General features: G+C 43.9%; 1 protein-coding gene across 2 annotated transcripts in view; it reads right to left on the bottom strand.

The window, feature by feature from the left end:
• The window catches only part of LOC126298942 (uncharacterized), a 171,221-nt gene that overhangs the window by 78,225 nt on the left and 69,804 nt on the right, over positions 1-23,192 (bottom strand). For both annotated transcript variants that reach the window (XM_049990543.1, XM_049990544.1), the window contains exon 8: positions 9,220-9,502. In XM_049990543.1, the coding sequence (XP_049846500.1) occupies positions 9,220-9,502 (283 nt within the window). The remainder of the gene's footprint in view (positions 1-9,219; positions 9,503-23,192) is intronic.

Below are 23,192 nucleotides of genomic sequence, written 5' to 3'. Positions count from 1 at the left end.
GTACACTTGAAAGTCGCAGGTAAGGCCACCTCCACATCTCAGATAAGGCCCCCCAGCACACATACCAACTGCACATTGGCTTCCTTTCCAGCTCTGAATACTATCTTCCTATGGGGCTCCATAACGCACCTAACACTGGAGCACCCAATAACTAGCAAATCCCTGCCCATGTGTTCCTGCTCAGATCCTGCTGAAGGAACAGCCACCTGTACACTCAGGGTGAATAGGTGAGGTCATAACATCAGCCTCCACATTGGCCCTCAGTCTAGTGAGGCAAACGCATTACCACCTCCCACTCACCCTGCGGGTCCACCACTTAAGGTACACTCGACAGCGTCTTGGCAGTAAAGCCCTTGGGCAAACCAAGCAACACTTGAGGTGTGACATTTCAGAATCTCCACCACTCGCAGCCAGACACCAACTACCATGTGTTATCAACCATGTGTCTACAACCAGCACTCGTACATTCATTATGCATATTCTCATACAGGGGATACATTCTTTATTGAAAGTGGCTTGCCCGGTATTGGCAGATAAATATGTTATTGCAGTGCCTGTGTTGTTCTCTCTCTCTCTCTCTCTCTCTCTCTCTCTCTCTCTCTCTCTCTCTCTCTCTCTCTCTCTCTCTCTCACACACACACACACACACACACACACACACACACACACAGCAGTATTGTACTCTGCACACACACACACACACACACACACACACACACACACACACACACACACAGCAGTATTGTACTCTGTATATTTCCATTTAGTCTCTTATGGAATAGCTTTTTGGGGTAACTCATCACTTAAAAAGAAAGTTTTGATCTCCCAAATGCGAGCAGTAAGAATAATATGTGACAGCTACCCACAGTAATATTGTATTTATCTCTCCAAGGAGTTCCCTATTTTAACTAATGGAATTCATCACAAATAATAATCCCTCACAATATGAGAAGAAAATGACATACATATTTAAAACAGTAGAAGAAAAAAAGAAAAACCAAGGACTTAAGTGTAACTCCATGAGTAGGACTGAAAAATAATTTTTCACTAATGTTACTAATAATCTTGTACAGATATCCTGTAAATTGACTATTTCCACATAATTTCAATACATCTTCGAACTTATATATATGGAGAACAAGGAACTAACTAAACTGTGACACCAAAACAGGTTATTTTGTGGCTGTTGACATGTGGGTTACTACAGATGTGTTCATAGTATCATAAGCAGTCCAATTCACATTTGTCTCAACACTGATAGCCAAAACATTATGACCACCTGCTTAATAACTTGTTGGTCCATCTCTGGAATGAAATACCTCACTGATTCAGCATATCAGAAATTCAGCAGTTTGCTGGTACATTATGGAGGTACATGGCATTAGATGTCTATGCATGTCATGTAATTTGAGTAAGTGAAGGTCCTCTGATATTCTTCCAGTCACGGCACCATACAGCGACCCAGATTGGTTCCATAGGATTTACATAAGGTGAATTTGGTTGCCTAAACACCAACTATAATGCTCCTCAAACCACTGTAGCACAGTTCTGGCTCTGAGACACGGACAGTTACACTGCTGAAAGATGATATTGTCGTCGGGAAAGACATCAAGCATGAAAGGATTCAAGTGGTTCACAGCTGTCAGTGTGTCTTCAATTACTACCAATGCTCCCATGCATGTGTAGCAGAATGTTTCTCATAGCATAATACTGCTCCCAACAGCCTGTGTCCCAGGCATGCTGCACGTTTTGAGCTGCTGTTCACCTCAAGGGCAGTGTTTGTGGAATTAACCATTGACCTAGTGTAGCAAAAATGTGATTCATCCCAAGAGCTGACACGTTTACACTGATTGACGGTTGAATCGCAAACTGACTATGCTGTTGCGTCTGCTGTGATCTGCTGTGGGGCTCCGTGTTCAACAATGTGCGATGAACTGTGTGCTCTGAAACACTTGTGCGTGCACCAACATTGTGCTCTTTCAGCAGAGATGCCACAGATCGCCATCAATATTACTTTACAGAGCACAAAAGCCTCCGAACCCCACGTTCTGTAAAGAGTCATGGACATTCAACCATTCAGCCCCTAGTGGTAGTTTAACTGTCCTACCCCTTTCCACAGATGCTCATAACAGCAGCATGTGGACATTCGACTAGCTTCGCCCTTTTCCAAAGTCACTTATCTCAATGGATTTTCCCCCATTTGCAACCCATATATTCACTAGGGTGATCCCCGGTCCCAGCCAGCTCTGCTTACAGCTTTCATTACTACACCATACAGCCACAATGCCACCAGGAGGCATCCAGTGTTGTGGCGGGCAGTGGTCATAATGTTTTGACTCGTCAGTGTTTGTAGAGTATCAGAGAGTAAGTACAAACACAAACAGGAATGTAATTATTTCTTTACTGAAGTTGCAAGTTACTGAACCATGTACATAACACAAACTTTTCAGTTATGGAGTGCAAGAGCCCATAATCAAGACACCTAATTTAGCACATACTAGAAACATTCACTTCCTATCACATCTAAAGCTGTGAATTTTTTACTTAGACCCTGTATCCAGAAAGACTAATAGTGCAGATCTTGCTCAACCCACACGCTTAGACTCCACAGGGCCTCCAGACCACATACGTATTTGAAGTGCTACAGCATCCAAGAGGTATCATATTGATTAACTTAAATTAGGCATTTACTTTCATTCTTTGGAAGATATGTTCAGTCTATGGCTATTTATTTTAATTTTATCATTTATGCAATTTTGAAGCACACTGACATTCCCTCAAAAAAGAACTTCAGTTCATTCACATGCCTAAAAATTGTGTAGGCGCTGAAATTACAACACAGAATGAAACACACAGTCGCAATTGAAACATAAATTTTTCAATAGATTTACAAATGCTATGGACTAATTCCTCAAATATTTATTTTTATTCTGGTGCCAATATTAATTTTAAATTCAAAGGGGAGGGGAACGGTGCATTATTCAACAAAAGACAATGGAATATGCAAAAATATTTGTGAAAGTGAATTTTTTAGCAGCAAGTTGAAATTTGTATAAAATATTATGTATTATCTATAATCTTTATAAATACAAACAGTATTTGTGTACTTCACAAAACAAAATTTGTTGAATACAAAATTACACTACATACTTTGAAACTTCAGATTTTTCTAGATTTCATGATCCACTAAACGGCTATAACATGGATACTGCAGTATGTCAGTGGACACATTACACAGCTAACACATCCATTACCATAAAAACAGCATGCTTATCATTACAGTTAGTGTCAAATACACATATCAAAAAAAAGTTTTGCATCACCTCAGTTCCAAGAGTTCTGGAACCTGTACAGAAAATTGGTATAGAGAGCAACAGAAACATCATCATCTCCCCCCCCCCCCCCTTCTTCTTTTTTTTGTTTTGGTTTCAGGGCGAAAAACTGCTATGGTCATTAGTGCTCGGTCTGTGACTTAGGAAAAAGTAAAAAACGAAAATGGAAACCAGCAGCAATGGGAACGAAACTCAAAAAATTGGAGAAACTAAAAGCAGAAGGAAAGCTTAGAAAACCACTAAAGAAAGGGGTGGGTTGTCCCCAAAAAAGAGCTTAAAATGACTGACGTCATCTCACTGGCACTATTAAACTCGAGAACGCGATCGGCTGAGTGCGTGTCATCTGCTAAAATGGACGATATATCAGGCGACAGCTGTAGACGGGCACGTAACGGAGTAAAATAGGGGCACTCAAGTAAAAGGTGTCTTACCGTCCACAGCTGGGAGCAGTGGGGACAGAGTGGGGGAGGATCGCCGCTTAAAAGATGTCGATGGCTAAAAAAACAGTGCCCTATCCGGAGTCTAGTTAAAATTACCTCCTCCCGACGACGCATTCGGGAGGAAGAGGTCCAAGCACACGGAAGAGCTTTCACGTCCCGCAATTTATTATGGGGAAGTTTCGACCAATGTGCGTGCCATAAAAGAACAACACGACGACATAAAACACTTCGCAGATCGGGGAAGGGAATCGTGCGAATAGCTGGTCGAATAAGAGAGACTGCAGCTTTGGCCGCTATATCGGCCACCTCATTTCCACAGATACCAACGTGTTCTGGGATCCAGAGGAACGCCACCGAGATGTCCCCCAAGTGGAGCAAGCGTAAGCAGTCCTGAATCCGGTGGACCAGAGAGTGGACAGGGTAGAGAACTGAGACTGAGGAGAGAGCTGAGAGAATCTGAACAGATAACACACTGTATCCACTGATGGCGATGGATGTATTGGACAGCCTGGAGAACAGCATAAAGCTCCGCAGTATAAACCGAACACTGGTTGGGAAGCCGAAATCGATTTGGGGTGTCGCCAACAATATAGGTACTCCCTACACCAAACGATGTTTTTGAGCCATCAGTGTAAATAAATATGGCTTCTTTCATTTGTGCACAAAGAGCAAAAAATTCCCGACGATAAACAAGTTTCTTTGGGAGAAACGCTGGCAGGTAATTTGAAGAGCTCGAAATCTCAACAAAGTGTTGACCCAATGAGTTAGAAATTGCACAACAGTGAGCCCAGAGACCGCGGACAAACTAGGCGCGCCTGATAACCATCGAATCCGACCCCAAACTTCCGAGGAGGGAGTGAAGGTGTTAAATGAGCTAGTAAAGAAGTCCCAGCTTGCCTTCTTGCTATCGCAGATGACGCGATGGCACCGCGCACTGAACTGCTTATAGCAGATACAGTTGGCCAAAGTAGGATGGTAGCGGAAAACGCGAAGAGCACGTCGTCGCTCACGTATTACGTCACGGCATGCCTTGTTCCACCAAGGAACTGGGGGTCGCCGGGGCAATTCTGATGTGCGAGGTATTGAACACTCCACAGCTGTAAGAATAACGTCTGTAATATGAGCGACCTCATCGTCAACGCTAGGAAAGTGACGGTCATCAAATGTCAGTAGAGACAAAAAAAGTGTCCAATCAGCTTGGGCAAACTTCCAGCATCTTGGGCACATATATGGCAGTTGTGGCTGCAATAGAAGGACACATGGAAAGTGGTCACTCAAGTGTGTATCAGCAAGGATGAACCATTTGAAGCGCCGAGCTAGCGCAACAGTACCGACCGAAAGGTCCAAATGAGAGAAATTTGTCGTGGAGGCAGACAAAAATGTAGGGTCCCCAGTGTTGAGGCAAACAAGATCCGCTTGGTGGAAGACGTCTAGCAATAGTGAGCCACGCTGACTAGGATGTGAAGATCCCCAAAGTGTGTCGTGGGCATTGACGTCCCCCAACCAGCAAATAGGGGGGTGGAAGCTGACCAAGAAGATGAAGGAGATCAGCTCGTGCCATTGGTGTGGACGAAGGAATGTATACAGTACAAAGAGAGAAGGTGTGTCCAGAAAGGGAAAGACGGACAGTAACTGCTTGGAAGGAAGTGTTTCAGGGGATTGGGTGATAATGGAGAGTATCATAGAGAAGAATCATGAGCCCTCTATGTGCTGGAGTGCCTTCAACAGAAGGGAGATCAAATCGGACTGACTGAAAATGGGGGGAAAACAAAGCAGTCGTGGGGATGCAGCTTTGTTTCCTGAAGACAGAAGATGACCGTCGAGTAGGATCGTAAGAGGATTGTCAATTCATTTCGATTGGCTCAAATGCAGCGGATATTCCAATGGATAATGGACATAGGGTGGATAGAAAATGGAAGAATGTGACCAAGCTTGCCGTTAACTCAGTGACTGCTCAGAGCTTGCAACAGACAGTGTGGAACGGCACTCAGCCGAGGGCAGAAGATCCTGATGCATAGGTTGTTCAGGAGCAGCTCCTGCCACCAGCAATAGGTCGGTTGATCGGCCGCCAGCAGTGCGCCTCGGCGACACAGAAGACGGCCGAGGGCAGTTACCGCCAGGTGGTGCTGTAGATGAGACACGGCGTGGTGAAGAAGGAGAGGAACTGAGTTTCTTATTAGCCTTCTTGGAAACATGATGTTTAGATGAAGGAGGAACCGATGGTTGTGAAGTTGGGGTATGTAAAATATGCTCACAAGTATGCTGTTTTTTGGAAGTCCGTGTGTCTGACTTTTGGGGTCAAGATTTAGCAGAACCCGATGAAGGATGAGCCATAGAGTGAGCAGGCGAAAGTGGGGAGGTTGAATGGGCGATCTTTGGGCTGGTCGATCTGACGACCGTGTCACCAAAGGTGAGATCACAAGTCTGCGTGGCCGCCTCCTTTGTTGGCCGAGGAGAGGCAAGGACAGTGCTGTATTTTCCTGTCTGAGGCACAGTGGGCTTTCGACTGGCGAATAATTTTCGAGCAGCAAAGGTTGACACCTTTTCCTTCACTCTGATTTCCTGAATGAGCTTTTCGTCTTTAAAAATGGGGCAATCTCGAGTGGAAGCAGCGTGGTCACCCACACAGTTGATGCAACGAGGGGATGGAGGTGGACAAGCACCCTCATGGGCATCCTTGCCACACGTAACACATTTGGCCAGGTTGGAACAGGACTGGCTGGTATGATTGAACTGCTGGCACTGATAGCAACACGTAGGGTTTGGGCCGTAGGGGCAAACGGAAATTATCTCATAGCCCGCTTTTATTTGCGATGGGAGTTGCACTCTGTCAAATGTCAAGAAGACAGTACGGGTTGGAACGATGTTCGTGTCAACCCTTTTCATGACCATGAACAGCCGTTACGCCCTGGTCAGACAGGTAGTGGTGAATTTCCTCGTCGGACAATCCGTCGAGGGAACATGTATAAACGACTCCACGTGAGGAATTTAAAGTGCGGTGCGCTTCCACCCGGACAGGGAAGGTGTGGAGCAGTGAAGTACGCAGCAATTTTTGTGCATGGAGGGCACTGACTGTTTCTAACAACAAGGTGCCATTCCGTAATCTGGAACAAAACTTTACAGGACCTGCAATTGTGTCGACACCTTTCTGAATAATAAAATGGTTGACCGTGGAGAAGTCGTGACCTTCGTCAGACCGAGAAACAACAAGGAACTGTGGCAACGAGGGAAGAACTGTCTGTGGCTGAGACTCAGTGAACTAACTCTTGTGAGCAGACATAGTGGAAGATGAGGAAACCATTGCGGAAGAATCCCCCATGATTACCGGCGTCTCCGATGGCGCACTCCTCCCTTGTGGTGGCCCTCTTTGAGGGCACTCCCACCTTAGGTGGTTGTTCACACCTCAGGCCACACCTCCCGAGAAACGGATGGAGGAACCAATCACCACTTTGGGAAGGTATCAAGCTCGGGTATTCACCCCACCCTGGGCCTGGCCGTTACCAGGGGGTACGTATGTGTCCTACCTGTCTACCCAGGGCGGGGAATTACGCGTTACCCCGGCACCGGCTACACATGGAAATGCATGGGTCGGCCTTGAGACACACACAGGGAGGAAAAAAGAGAAAGGGAAAGGAAAGAAGAGAGGTCTCAAACGCCACAGCGGAGAAAAGGGTAAAGAGAAGAGGTAAGGAAAAAAGGACAAAGGAAGGATGAAGACGTGCAAGCAGAGAAAGCGAAGAATGTGTTACATTTCCGAGCATCCATCTCCGGACGTAGGCACAAAACATACTCCCAGAGAGGGAGAAAGGGAAGCAAAGAGCCGCAAGTGAGGGGACGGGGGGGGGGGGGGGGGGGGCAAAGAAGGGGGATAGAGAAGGATACGGAAAAGGAAGGTATGCACCCCGGAAAGGAAGGAGGGCCACATTAGCTCGGGGTCCCGTGCTCGCTATGCACGTATCCACAAAAGAGTTGTGGGCCCCCGGGGCGGGGTGGCCTCTTTTATTGCTCATGAAAACGACACACTGCATGCAGCGAGACCTTCAGAGGTGGTGGTCCAGAAAGCTGTACACACCGGTACCTCTAATAACCAGTAGCACATCTTCTTGGGTTGATGCATGCCTGTGTTTATTTTGGCATATTATCCATAAGTTCATAAAGGCGCTGTTGGTCCACACTGTCTCACTCCTCAACAGCAATTTGGCGTAGATATCTCAGAATGGTTGGTGGATCACATCATCCATAAACAGCCCTTTTTAATCTATCCCAGGCAAGTTCGATAGGATTCATGTCTGGAGAACATGCCGGTCATTCTAGTTGAACAATGTCGTCATCCTGAAGGAAGTCATTCTCAAGATGTGCACTATGGGGGTGCGAATTGTCGTCCGTGAAGACAAATACCTCGCCAAGATGCTGCCGATATGGTTACACTATCGGTCGCAGGATGCCATTCACGTATCATACACCTGTCATGGCGGCTTCCATGACCACCAGTGGCATACGTCAGCCCCACATAATGCCACCCCAAAACAGCAGGGAGCCTCCACCTTGCTGCCCTGGCTCTACAGTGTGTCTAAGGCATTTTGTCTGACCAGTTTGCCTCCAAACACGTATTCGATGATTGTCTGGTGGAAAGCATATGAGACACTCATCAGTCAAGAAAACATGATGCCAATCTTGAGCGGTCCATTCAGCATATTGTTGGGCTTATCTGTACCGCGCTGCATGGTGTCGTGGTTGCGAAGATGGACCTCACCTTGGACATCACGAGTGAAGTTGTGCACCATGCAGCCTATTGCGCACAGTTTGAGTCTTAACATGACATCCTGCGGTTGCATGAAAAGCATTATTCAACGTGGTGGCATAGCTGTCGGAGTTCCTCCGAGCCCCAATCCATAGGTAGTGGTTAACAGCTGCAGTAGTAGCCCCTGGGCGGCCAGAGCGAGGCATGTCATCGACAGTTCCTGTCTCTCTGTACCTCCTCAATGTCAGAACAACATCGCTTTGGTTCACTCTGAGACGCCTTGACACTTCCCTTGCTGAGAGCCCTTCCTGGCACAAAGTAACAATGTGGATGCGATTGGACCATGGTATTTACCATCTAGGCATAGTTGAAGTACAGACAACACTAGTCGTGTACCTCCTTCCCGGTGGAATCACAAACTGATCAGCTGAGAGATTCCCTCTGTCTAATAGGTGCTGCTCATGCATGGCTGTTTACATCTTTGGGCGGGTTTAGTGACATCTCTGACCAGTCAAAGGGACTGTGTCTGTTCTACAATATCCACAGACAATGTCTATCTTCAGGAGTTCTGGGAACAGGGGGACACAAAACTATGTTTGATGTGCTTGTTCTTCTACTACTACTACTACTACTACTACTACTACAAAATTGCACCAATAAAGTATTATGCAACACTACAAATTACAGATAACTACTGCCACCTTACCTCCCTTTTTAGTAGTTCTTGTCATGCTGACAACGGGTACAATAGCTTTTAAAGGTCCTTTCTTCTGTTCTTGCTGTGATGGAGCCCTTACAGGCCTCAGTTTCTGGGTTACAGTAACAGCAGAGTTGCCTAACACAGGAACTACTGGCAATAGGGGTGAAATTTTTGCTTCACTACACAGAGCAGATGTTCTGAGTAAATCTTTTCGCAGGACAGGTGTTGAGTGTGTAATAGGATTCAGTCCAGCTGATGAATCAAGGGAGGCATTACTGTCGATGAACACCTGGAGAAAATATCGGCAAGAAAACAAACATATCACTTTCGGAATTCCATGAAAACTGCATACAAGCAGTAAATGATTCCTTATTTTACTGAATTAAATACCCAAATTACATTTTAACAAAATGAAAAAACTGCAACAATTGTTGAACCAAAAACATTTTATTTCTTTCAACTGGTTTCAGAATGATAGAAAACTATCTTCCAGAATACCCCTATAACAAAGTAAACAATATGTCAGTGTTCTGCTTCCTCTATGATTTCTGGGTGTTTCGTGTTTCTGTTGATAAGCGGTTTTCTACTGGATTTTTTTTTCATTTTGGTGACTTCATAGGTTCCCTGTTTTATAGGGTGGGACACAAAGCTTTTATTCAACAGATGACATAGGGCGGAACACAACCTTAGTTCATCTACACTTTAGGTGAGTAATGTCCACTTATCGTTTTCCTGTTACATTTTAAATTTGGAATTTGAGCTTATTGTAACATGTTGTTTTCATAGTTCCACTGTATCCAGAAGATGGAATTTTATCATTCTGAAACCCACTGTAAACAATAAAATTGTATCAGTTCAACAACTGTTGCATTCTATTCATTTTGTGAAAAGGCCATGTACAGTTGTGGTTGTCCTACAAAAAGAACTCTCCGCATTTTTAAGGAAAAATGACCACAACCTTAAAAACTTAAGAAACTGAAATTCAGTCAGTTATTCATGTAATTTATTTTAATGGCAGTAACCCACAAATAAACATTTTTGTAAATATAACATTGTTATGAAAACAATGAGCCAAAATATCATATACTCACAATTTTCTCAGATTTGTAAGTAAGATGCTGCAATTACACAATAGACAACAGGGAAGACAATCTTTTCTGTTCAAGGTTAATGTAAAGTGAAGGACCATAAAAGCAGAAAGAAGGCGGCAAATTAATGAATTTAATGGTCAGCAGTTGGCAAATATTTTTGTTTGTCACTATAAATGTCCCCCAACTCGTTTTCTAGTTGTTCTTTGTTTAAAAATGGGTAAGTTGTGACAAGGCCCTTCAGTTTCACACTTGGGAAAATTGATTTACAGTTTCCAAACTGCTTCTCATCAAACAACTCTATAAACTGAATATTCTGGAGACCTCCAAAACATTTCCATTTGCACTATCATGTCATCTATGACCTCATAATATCTTAAGAGACTGGAAGGCACACTCAACAACACTTACTCACCTGTGGTTACTACACCAAATTTAATTCAAAAGGAATCATAACTTACAGGTCACACACTAGTTAATTACAATTAATAGATCTAAACTGTATTAACACAAATGTATACTGTTTTCAATACATTGTTTTATTCTAACTCTCATTGTATGTTCTCTTTGAATTTTTGGATAAGCTAAACCTCAAATGCCTCTGAAGAGCTTTACCACATTTGTTTCTCTACATTGAGAAATCATGAATGGGAAGTTCTGGTAAAGAATAAAGAACTATTTAGGAATAAAGGAGACAACTTGCCGAAATACATAAGCGCTGCATCGTACATAGCTTTGCTTTGCTAACTTTCAGAATGAAACTCCTTTCTCATGCTTTTAGGAGAAACACGTTGAAATTTGTATAAAATATTGTGCACGCGCACACGCACACAAGCAGGCCCGCACGCCTCCCTACATTGAGCTCAGTCGACTGCCAACTCTTTTCTCACCTACGGTCTAGATCGTGAAGGCTTTGTGGTTGCCTACCTCTGGTCTACGGGGAGTGTAGTGGGGTGAGGTGGGGGTGCAGGGTGCAGGGTGACGTGGGGCGAGGGATGGAGAGAGGCAAAAGACAAGGAGGAAGTGGGGTGAAAGCCCCTAGCGGCATGTGTGTGAGAGATAAAGAGGAGCCATCTGTGGGCTAGCTAGGAGTGCAGGTAGCAGGCGGCTGGACATGTGATTTCAAAGAATAGGGCATGAGATGACAGCACAACTAGCTGATAAGTATTGGGCAGGAGTACTTGGACAGGGGGTGGGGGACAGAAAATTACCTTAGATTTAGGCCAGGAAGATTACGGAAGTGAAGACTGTGCTGTAAGGATAGCTCCCATCAACACAGCTCAGAAAAGCTGGTGGTGGGAAGGATCCAGATGGCACATGTTGTGAAGCAGCCATTGAAATCTTGCATGTTGTACTCCGCTGCATGTTGTGCCACTGTGTGGTCCACCTCGTTTTTGGCAACAGCTTGGTGGTGGCCATTCATTCTGTTTGATAGCTGGTTGGTTTCATACCAATGTTAAACACTGTGCACTGTTTGGCGTTTAGTTGGTATATAACATGGCTGCATTCACAGGTGGCCCGACCTCTGATGGGGTAGGATAAGCCTGCGATGGGACTGGAGTACGAAGTGCTGGGTGGATAGGGCACATCTTGCATCTGTGCTTTCCACAAGGGTATGATCCATGTGGCAGGGGATTTGGGGTGGGAATGGAATTAGGATGGACTAGGATGTTGTGGAGGTTGGGTAGGCAGCAGAACACCACTTTGGGAGGGGATGGTAGTATGTTGGATAGGATGTCCTTCATTTCAGGGCATGATGATAGATAATTAAAGCACTAACGAAGGACAAGCTTCAGGCATTCTACTCCCTGATGGTGCTGGGTGACAAGGGTGGGGCTTCCTTGTGGTTGGTTCTTGTGATGGATGTGAGGATCAGGTGTTTGTGAGGACATGGCATGGGAAATATGTTTGTGTATTAGGTCTGGGGGCGAGGGTGTATTGCCTGCCTGCGAAGGCCTTTTTGAGGCTTTCAGCATATTGGATGAGGAAGTTCTCATCAATGCAGATGCGTCTGCCACAGGTAGGCAGGCTGTACGGCAGGAATATTTTGGTGCGGAAGGGAAAGCAGCTGTCAAAGTGCAGGTACTGTTGATGACTGGTGGGTTTGATGTGGACTGAGGTGTGGATGGAGCCATCTGAGAGGAGGAGATCAACATATAGGAAGGTGGCACAATGGGTGGAGGAGGGCCAGGTGAAGTGGATGACAGAGAAGGTGTTCATATTGTGGATGAATAAGGATAAAGGTGTCATGATCTTGAGTCCAGAGTATAAAGATGTCATCAATAAACCTGAACCAGATCAGGGCTTTGGGGTTCTGAGAAGGTAGGAATGTTTCCTCTACAGACGGACCATGAAGAGACTGGCATAGCAGCATGCCATGTTGGTGCCCATGGGAGTGCCACGAATCTGCTTGTGTATCTTCCCTTAAAAGGTGAAGTAGTTATGTGTTAGGATGTAGTTGGTTAGATGTATGATGAATGAAGTGGTTGGTTTGGAATCTGCAGGGCATTGGGGAAGGTAGTGTTCAACTGTACAAGGCCATGGGCACGAGGGATATTGCTGTATAAGGAGGTTGCACCTACAGTGTCAGTCAGTCAGTGAGAGCATGTCTTGTTCCTGTTGCTAATATGCCGAGTACACCATTCATTTGTTATATATTTTTACGAGCTTCAAACAGGAGCAACTTCAGTAATGTATAGGAATTGTGATTGCTGTGTACACATGTGAGCTGAGTTGGTGACCCCTGCTCCAGGCTGTATTGGCTTCCATCAGACAGCTTGAGGCTGCAGCGAAGGGGCATCACTATGGTGAGGTCGGATGCGGGGATGCAAGGGACGTCGAGCACGTCCTGTGTGTCCCCGATCGGTCCAGTGCTATGGCTGCCCTGGGTACTGCCTGCACTTTGGTTGACCCCTCACCCATGGTTGAGTGGGGGATCATTTCAAAGTCTGGCAGGCAGTGAAAGACATTCCAAGGGGCCGATCGTAGGGCCTCCCGAGTTCATTTGACGAACAGGTTTCGGGCATTATCTGTGGCTGACGAAATCTCTAAGCTGGATGCAGCCGTCTGCCCCGTTCCAGAGGAAGCTTCTCGGCCCACAAGGTCTGGGCATTCACAGAGGGTGGGTTTGCTGGTAGTTGGGAGCTCCAACATTAGGCGCGTAACAGGGCCTCTTAGGGACATGGTCACATGGTCAAGGAGGGGAAGAAAGCCAGTGTGCACTCCACGTGCGTCCCGGGGGTGGGGGGGGGGGGGGGGGGGGGGGTCATTCCGGATGTGGAAAGGGCTGCACCCTGTACTCTTCGTGGCATCTGGAAATGCCAACTTCAGGTGGTGCCTCATGTCAGTACCAATGACGCATGTCACTTTGGATCGGTAGAGATTCTATCTGGTTTCGGGCGGCTAGCGGAAATGGCAAGGACTGCCAGTTTCGCCTGCGAGATAAAGGCAGAGCTTACCATCTGCAACATCATCAACAGAGCCGACTGTGGTCCTTTGAAGCAGAGCCAAGTGGAGGGTCTGAATCAGAGGCTCAGGCAGTTCTGTGACCATGTAGGCTGCAGATTCTTTGACTTGCACCATCGGGTGGTGGGTTTCCAGGTTCTGCTTAATAGGTCAGGAGTCCACTACACACAGGAAGTGGCTACATGGGTAGCAGAGGCTGTGTGCAAGGGACTGGCCGTTTTTTTTTTTTTTTTTTTTTTTTTTTGGTCAGAGGGTGTCAAGAAACCACAGAAAGGGCGTTTGTCTAAAAGGGGGTAGGTAAAACACAGTAAGGTAGTTGTAGAAACTATCAGTATTGTAGTTGGAAATTGCCGTAGCTGTGTTGGGAAAGAACCAGAGCACCAAGCCACAATAGAAAGCACTGAAGTTCAAATAGTTACAGGTATAGAAAGCTGGCTAAAGCCAGATATAAGTTCTGCCAAAATTTTTTCAAACGATCTAACAGTGTTCATAAAGGATTGATTAAATACAGTTGGTGGTGGAGTATTTATTGCTGTCAAAAGTAGTTTACCTTGTAGTGAAATTGAAGTAGATAGTTCCTGCAAAATAGTATGGGCAGAGGTTATACATGACTAAACTATTAATTGAATAGTTTTACTGACCCGAACCCCCCCCCCCCCCCCCAACTCAGAAGATATAGTTGCTGAACACTTCAAAGAAAACTTGAGTCTTATTTCAAATAGGTACCCCACTCATACAATTATAGTCTGTATTGACTTCAATCTACCCTCGATATGCTGGAAAAATTACCGATTTAAAGCCGGCGGCAGACATAAAATGTCATCCGAAATTGTACTGAATGCTTTTTCAGAAAATTATCTTGAACAATTAGTTCATGAGCCCATTCGGAGCGCAAATGGTTGGAAAAGCATACTTGACCTCTTAGCAACAAATAATGCTGGACAAATAAGGAGTATTGTGACAAATACAGGACCAGTGACTACAAAACAGTTGATGCTACGCCGAATACCATAACACCTACAACCATCAAAAAGAAACGCAAAGTACATATATTTAAAAAAGCTGATCAAATGCTCTTAATGCCTTTTTAAGAGACAGTTTTCACTCCTTCCAAACTCACCATGTAAGCATAGAAAAGATGTGGAATGATTTCAAAGAGAGAGTATTGGTGGCCATTTAGAGATAAATACCACATAAATTAATAAGTGATGCTACTAATCAGCCAGGTTACACAAAATGGGTCAGATCGCTGTTGCAGACGCAATGAAAAAAGCATGCCAAATTTAAAAGAACGCAAAATCCCCAAGATTGGCAAAGTTTTGCAGAAGTTCAAAATACAGTGCGTGCTTCAATGTGAGATGCTCTTAATAACTTCTGCAATGAAACACTGTCTCAGAATCTGGCAGAAAACCCAGATATTCTGGTTATACATAAAGCACACAAATGGCGAGACGCAATCAATACTTTCACTGCCCGATAACAATGATGAAGTCACTGATGACGGTACTATTGAAGCAGTGTTATTAAACATGGTTTTCCAAAGCTCCTTCGCCAGACAAGCTGAAGTAAATATCCCTGAATTCCAATCAAGAACAACTGCCGAGATGAGAAACATCGAAGTAGATATCCTCCATGCAACAAAGCAGCTTGAATCACTTAATAAAGCCAAGGCCTCTGGTACAAATTGTATACCAGTCAGGTTCCTTTCACAATATGCTGATACGATAGTTCATATATAGGAACTATATACAACTGCTCACTCATAGAAAGATCCATACCTAACGACGGGAGAATTGCTCAAGTCACATCAATACCCAAAAATGGAAATAGGAGTAATCCGCTGAATTATAGGCCCATATCACTAACATCGATTTACACTAGGGTTTTGGAACATATACTGTATTCGGAAATTACGAATTACCTCAAAGAACTGAATTTGACACAGTCAGCATGGATTCCGACAATATCGTTCTTGTTAAACACAACTAGCTCTTTATACTCGTGAAGTAATGAGTGCTACCGACAGGGATGTCAAATTGATTCCATATTTTTAGATTTCCAGAACGTTTTCAACACTGTTCCTCACAAACATATTCTAGCCGAACTGCGTGCCTATGGAATATCACCTCAGTTGTGAGACTGGATTCACGATTTCCTGTCAGAAAGGTCACACAAGCTGCGACATCATCTAAAAACAGTGACCCTTATACATAATAAGTTTCCTTTAATTTATGTCTATGGTCACAAACTTTTTGTTAACAAAAAGACCATGAAGTAAAACAGAAGTAATATCTGTCATTCCCAAGGAAGTGTTATAGGCCCTCTATTGTTCCCGATTTATATTAACGACATAGGAGACAATCTGAGTAGCTGTCTTAGATTGGTTACCGATGATGCTGTCATTTATCCTCTTGTAAAGTCATCAGATGACCAAAACAAATTGAAAAATGATTTAGATAGGATATCTGTGTGATGCGAAAAATGACAATTGACCCTGAATAAAGAAAAGTGTGAAGTTATTCACATGAGTACTAAAAGAAATCCACTAAATTTCGATTACACGATAAATCACACAAAAATCTGAAGGCTGTAAATTCAACTAAATACTTGACGATGATGATGAAGTCCCATACTCCGTGACGGAGCGTAGGGGAACGATGCTGGAGACCCGCACCGCCATACTAGGCGAGGTCCTAGTGGAGGTGGTTTGCCATTGCCTTCCTCTGACCGTAATGGTGATTGTTGATGATGATGATGATGATGATGATGATGATGACACAACGCCCAGTCATCTCGAGGCAGGAAAAATCCCTGACCCCTTCGGGAATCGAACCCGGCACCTCGTGCTTGGGAAGCAAGAACGCTACCGTGAGACCACGAGCAGCGTACACTAAATACTTAGGGATTACAATTACAAATAATCTAAATTCAAACAATCACATAGGTAACACACAGATAATATTGTGGGTAAAGGAAACTAAAGACTGCGATTCATTGGCAGAACACTTAGAAGGTGCAAAAGGTTTACTAAAGAGAGTGCTTACACCACACTTGTCTGCTCTATTCTGGAGTATTGCTGTGCGGTGTGGGATCCACATCAGGTGGCACTGACCGATGACACTGAAAACGTTTGAGGAAGGGCAGCTCATTTTGTATTATCGCGAAATAGGGGAGAGAGTGCCACAGACATGATACGTGAATTGGAGTGCTAATCACTAAAACAAAGGCGTTTTCTGTTGTGATGGGATCTTATCATGAAATTTCAATCACCAATTTTCTCCTTCGATGGCGAAAACATTCTGTTGACTCCCACCTGCATTGGGAGAAATGATCATGATGATGAAATAAGAGAAATCCGTGCTCGCACATAAAAAATTAAGTGTTCGTTTTTCCCCCACACTGTTTGAGAGTGGAGTGGTAGAGAGAGAGCTCGAAGGTGGTTCACTGAAACCTCTGCCAGGCACTTTACTGTGAATAGCAGGGTCATCACGTAGATGTAGATGTGTACAGTGAATAGTGAGGACCCGTCAGGTAAGGGTGTGGGGATGGTGGACAGCCGGTGCAGGAAGTGGTATCTTCAATGCAGGAGGCTATGTTTTGGACAACTGGTTGCAGATATTGGTCAACAAGGGCCAAGATTCTTTCAGTGGGAGCACTGTAACCAGCCACAATGGGGCACCAAGGATTGTTAGGTTTGTGGATATTGGGGAGCACGTAGAAAGTGAGTGTGCGGGCTGTTGTTGGAGTGAGTAAGGATATGCATTCTGGGGAGAGGTGCTGAGAAGGGTCTCAGGATTTCGGCATGGATTGGAGGTTATGTTGGACTTCTGGGATGGGGTCATTTTGGTAGAGCTTGTAGGTGGAGGTGTCGACAACTGGCAGTGGCCCTTTGCCAAGCAGTCACTCTGGTTCATCACAACAGTGATGGAACCTTTGCCTGCTGGGAGGATGATCAGGTCAGGATCCGTTTTTGCGTTGTGTAGGGCAGTCCTTTCTTCTACTGAAAGGTGGTAGTTCTTAGGGAGTGTTCTGGGGAAGGATGGTGAGGCCAGGTTGGAAGTTAGAAATTTCTTGAAGGTGACCAGGGGATGGTTAGGTGGGAGTGTGGGAGGTCCATGGTAGAATGGGGCTACAAATTGAGAGATGCAGGGATCGATGATTGGATTGGACTAGCTTTGGTTGGAGGGGCTGGTGGCAAACAAGTGTTTCCACTATAGGGAGAATGTGAAGGAGAGTAGGTCTTTCACAAGTCCATCATGGATAAACCTGGGAGTAGGGATGAATCTGAAGCCTTTGGATAGGACTGAAACTTCTCTGAGGTTGAGGATTTTCTTTTAGAGGTTAACAACAGTGTTTTGGGACTGTTTCAGTTCTAGATTCCATAGAGTGCTGGTAGGAGGTTTTCGAGGATGTGGTAGATTGAAAACGTCAGCTAGACAAGGTCTGAGTGCTATGAGAGATTAACAAGAAGGAACACTGAGACTAGGATTGGGGATGGATAGTGGTGCTCCAAGGTGGCAGTAGGATTTCAGCAGGTTGGATACCTTGTGGAGGTGGTGTTTGGAATGTTCTTCTAGGTGTTGGACTACCAGGATTTCAATTTTGGTAATGATGTGTAGGTAGTGAGGACTGCACTAGCAGTATTTTGTGGAGGGATTGGAGATGGTTTAGGGATGCACGTGCCATAGAGACATGTTTTTGTAGAACAGGGTTTGTTAGGGAGAGTGACTGGTGGAACTGAAAACGTGAAGGTCGGGTATTTATGGTTAGCCAATTGGGGAGGGGAGATACTATGGCTTAGGTAGAATTTAAGGAACAGGATATGCCACAGGCTTTTGGCTAGGGATATGGAAACTTTTTTGAACTGATGCAGATAAATGGACGGGGGTCCATTCCGTTAGGTGGTGGTGGTGGTGGTGGTGGTGGTGGTGGTGGTGGTGGTGCGGGGGGATGATGACACTGGGGAAGGAAGTTGGCGTTGCAAGTGGCGAGTAAAGGTTGCAAGTGATTGATTGAAGGGAGAATTGAATAACGTACGCTTCACCTGGTCCTCTTCCACTCACCGTGCCACCTTCCTAGATGTCTATTTCCTCCTCTCAGATGGCTCCACTCACACCTCAGTCCACATCAAACCCACTAATAACCAACAGTACCTGCACTTTGACAGCTGCCACCCCTTCTGTGCCAAAATATTCCTACTACACAGCCTGCCCACCTGTGGCAGACGCACGTGCAGAGATGAGAACTCACTCGCCCAGTAAGCTGAAAGGCTCAAAAAAAAAAAAAAAAAGGCCTTCGCAGACATGCAATCCCCCCCGACCTAAAACACTTACACATCTCCCGTGCCATATCCCCACAGACACCTGATCCTCACATCCATCCTAAGAACCAACCACAAAGCTGTGCCCCCCCCCCCCTTTTCACCCAATACCAACAAGAATTGGAATGAATGAATCATGTCCTCCTTCAGGGCTTTGATTGTCTATCACTATACCCTGAAAAGAGGGAAATCCTACCCAAGATACTTCCATCCCCTCCCAAAGTGGTGTTCCACCGCACACCCAACCTCCACAACATCCAAGTCCATCCCTATGCCACCCTCAATCACCTGTCACATGCTTGTCCTATCCCACCAGGGGCCAGGCTGCATGTGAAAGGAGCCACATTATATACCGTATCTGCTGCAACCACTGCACAGCACACACATGCACATCCCTCCCTCCTGGCATTTATGATTTACCTTCATCGACCTGTATTCCTTGTGCATGGAAATATGTACATAATTCTAATACCCCATTAGGTGCTTAAAATTCCAGTTCCTCGCACCCTTAGGTGTCGTCAGCATAATGTGCAAAATTAAAGGGGTGTAAAATATAATTACTATATGCTGGAAAAGGAAAGCACCAAGAACTTTGCCTGGAGTGATCTAGTGTATCACTGTTTCAACTGTGCATTTGAAAGCTGAAGCTTTGATATGGACTGGCCAAATTACATTATTTTAACACACTTTGATAAATGTTACAATTGATACAATAGGTAAGGAGTTTAGTGATTTCATTGACATTTCTTTACCACCATATGTGATGTCATCCCATCCAGACAAGTGCTTGTTCTTTAGCTTTTGTATTACATTAAATATCTTGTTGATTCACCTCCACAAATTCTAGCCCTACACCACGTGTAATGATATTTAGTGTGTCAGCTTGTACCTCTGTCACAGGGACTGGTTGGTCAAGAGGAGAGAGAAAGTGGTTATTGAACAAAGTATATACTGCATTTAAATCTTCCACTAGGGCTTTTGTATCTAATGCTAACTGGTTCACTCTGCAGCTTTCTGATGGTTTCACAATATTTATTGATTGGCCTCCAGGATGCCTTGCCTATGTTGGCTGAATGCTCTATTGCGTCATTACTTATCTACTTCATGCAAAAAATCTATGTACTTTGTTTTGTTTCAATATCCCTCTCCTTAAATACATGTAGCTTTGTTTCTTTATTTGAAGAGTCGAGACCATGTATATTTTGCATTAACTTAATTAACATAGTGGAAGTTACAGTCTAGTATTATTTTGTTTGTTAGTACTCCAGATATTTCTTTGAAAGGGCAGCAGTAGTCAACATGCCTCAACACATTTCTATAAAATTCATACCATTTGCTTTCTGGCCCTTTATTTGGTAAATGGTATCCCACTTCTCTGCTAGCTTAATTTTGAAGGTGCTGATGGTAGTGCTACTCACTCAGAATCAATTTCTTCTCAATTATTTTAGTTACTTTTCCTGTAGCAAGGCTTAAGTATTCAAACAACTGACAACAGTGGTCCTAGTCATGAAAATGAACACTTCAGCAGTTAACATGGCCTTTTACATTTCTATCATGATGAAGAAGACTGCTCTGTGATAAACATTTATTTATGATCCAATTAGTTTCATGACATTAGAGTCACATCTTTAGGGATACATATTTATTTCGTGACTTAGTTCAAGTGATAACCAGATGATCCAACATCTCTCTCAAATGTCATAAAAATGTTCAACAATCAGGCTGTCAGTATTCCAAGTTAAAATATGGCAGAATGCAGGAAACATCGTCCCAATATATTATTATTGTGAGTTCCAGTCTTGGTGGTCACAATGTACCTCATATGACAAATGTTATGCCTCTGATTTCCTGCATTGGGATGATGATCCCTCCATTCTGTCATATTTTAACTTTGACTACCAACCTCTTGATGGTTGAACATTTTTATAACTGACACAGAATGCTTTAACTAAGTCACAAAATACGTACATATCCCTGAAGATGTGGCTATAACACTGTGGAACTAGTTGGATCATAAATAAAATCTCTTACAGCTGAAGCAGTCTTTTTAATCACGGTAAGAAGTTCTACAGCTGTGGATGTTCACGATGCAAAATTTTACAATTCTATTGACTATTGCACAATATATTTTATTGGAATGATAATTAAATCGAAACCCTTAGCTGCTGACAGGTCTTGTTGAAATACATCAATGGGGGCAGCATAAATGTGTGCCCCAACCGGAACTCGAACCCGGTATCTCCTGCTTACATGGCAGACACTCTATCCATCTGAGCCACCGAGGGCACAGAGGATAGTGCGACTGTGCAGGGACTTATCCCTCCTACGCTCCCCCCCCCCCCCCCCCCCCCCCCAAAAAAAAAGGGACCCACATTCCCAACTGTCCACAACCTACATTCGTAGTGTTCCTAACAGAAATTTGCCCATTCACTCATTACTTGCACCAGACTAAGCTGACGAGTCCCGTAATAGTTGGGGGCAAAGTGCACGGATTCACACAGAAGGAGGTAAATGGCCGGGTAGCCTTTAACTACATGAAGATGGTATCTGTTCCTGAAAGAACAGATACCATTGATGACCATGCAGCTTCTCTTGAATGAAATGATAGTTAAATCAAAACCCTTGGCTGCCGACAGGTGTTGTTGATATACATCAATGGGGACAGCTGAAAATGTGTGCACCCACCGGGACTCTAGCAGGGGAAGTCGGGTTCGAGTCCCAGTCAGGAAACACACATTCAGCTGTCCCCATTGATGCATATCAACACATCTGTTGGCAGCTAAGAGTTTCAATTTAATTATCATTTCATTCTAGTGAAGCTGCACGGACATCAATGGTATCTGTTCTTTCGGGAACAGATATCATCTTCATAAATAAAATTATGGAACTTGACTGTTACTCTAGTGGCAGAGCTCACTACACTTCTGAGATTATATGTATTTAATATATGTTAGTTTCATGTAGGTTATACTACAGGAGTTTGTACCAATATTTAGGTCTCTAACTATACCAAGATCAGCAGGGTCTATTTCCATAATTTCCCTATTAAGTCTACCATGGATAGATAGCATCAGTATCTGGTAGGCAGTACATTCCAATAACTTATTGTTTAACTAACCCACTTGAGTGGTTATGTGGACTGCAATCCCAGTCATTTCAGTAGTTCCTTCTTTAGTGGATTGCTTTTTAACGTAAGACGTTCATTAACAAATATGCCATCCAATCCCTTTGTGTTGTTACCTGCAGTAACTATCTGCTAATACACAACTATCTAATTTGTGTTACTCAATTTAAACAAGATGTTTTTGGCCACGAGCTTCCTCTGCTGTCATTGGACAACTACACGCCGGTTCACACATTGTACCAAGTTGTCACTGTTCATTAATTACCCCATTGGTATATTCTGATGAAAGTCTGCTCTCAATGGAACTATTAATGTTGTGATCTGCCACGGATAAATAAAGATGGAGTTGTTTTAACTTCTTTTTGTCAATACTGGAAGAGGTCTTATCTGGAGATACTGTTGTGACTTTCTGCAGGTAAATTTGAGAACCTGTAACCTGTTAATCTTACAGTTTATGTCACCAACTCTCCCACTGAACTTTGGCATTCTATCCCTTTTTTATGCAGCTTTCTTTACAAGCAACTCTCAAATTCAGCAGGGTATGTCTAAAGACATAGGAGACACATTTGTTCAGATATGCTCAACTAACAAAACAGCATTTGGCAATCTTGTAAGTCTATCATTTTAGAGTTCATGCACATGAAACCTTTCTTTTGTGGTCTTGAGACATTGACATGCCCCAATCTTTTTTTTTTCTCTTCATATTATAACTGACTTCATCCAGATATCCCATTTATAAGAACCTGACATTTGGCAACCATTATGAATAAAACTATTTGAAATAATGAATATCTCCCAGGAAAGTCTACAACAAAAAAATAATGCTATTTACATTTGCTGGTCAGGAAATATCAATAAATTATCATTATAGCACAAAAAGTTTGTCAATTGCGCCCCAAGTTATACAAAAGTGACTGTGCTCTGAAGCACCCATACAATATGGGGAGACAATTTTCCAAAAAGATAACACGCGATCTAGTGT

This window comes from Schistocerca gregaria, chromosome X (genome assembly GCF_023897955.1).
Source record: "Schistocerca gregaria isolate iqSchGreg1 chromosome X, iqSchGreg1.2, whole genome shotgun sequence".
Taxonomy (NCBI): Eukaryota; Metazoa; Arthropoda; class Insecta; order Orthoptera; family Acrididae; genus Schistocerca; species Schistocerca gregaria.
The sequence above is the reverse complement of the archived record's forward strand: the minus strand, read 5'-3'. Positions and strand labels throughout refer to the sequence as shown.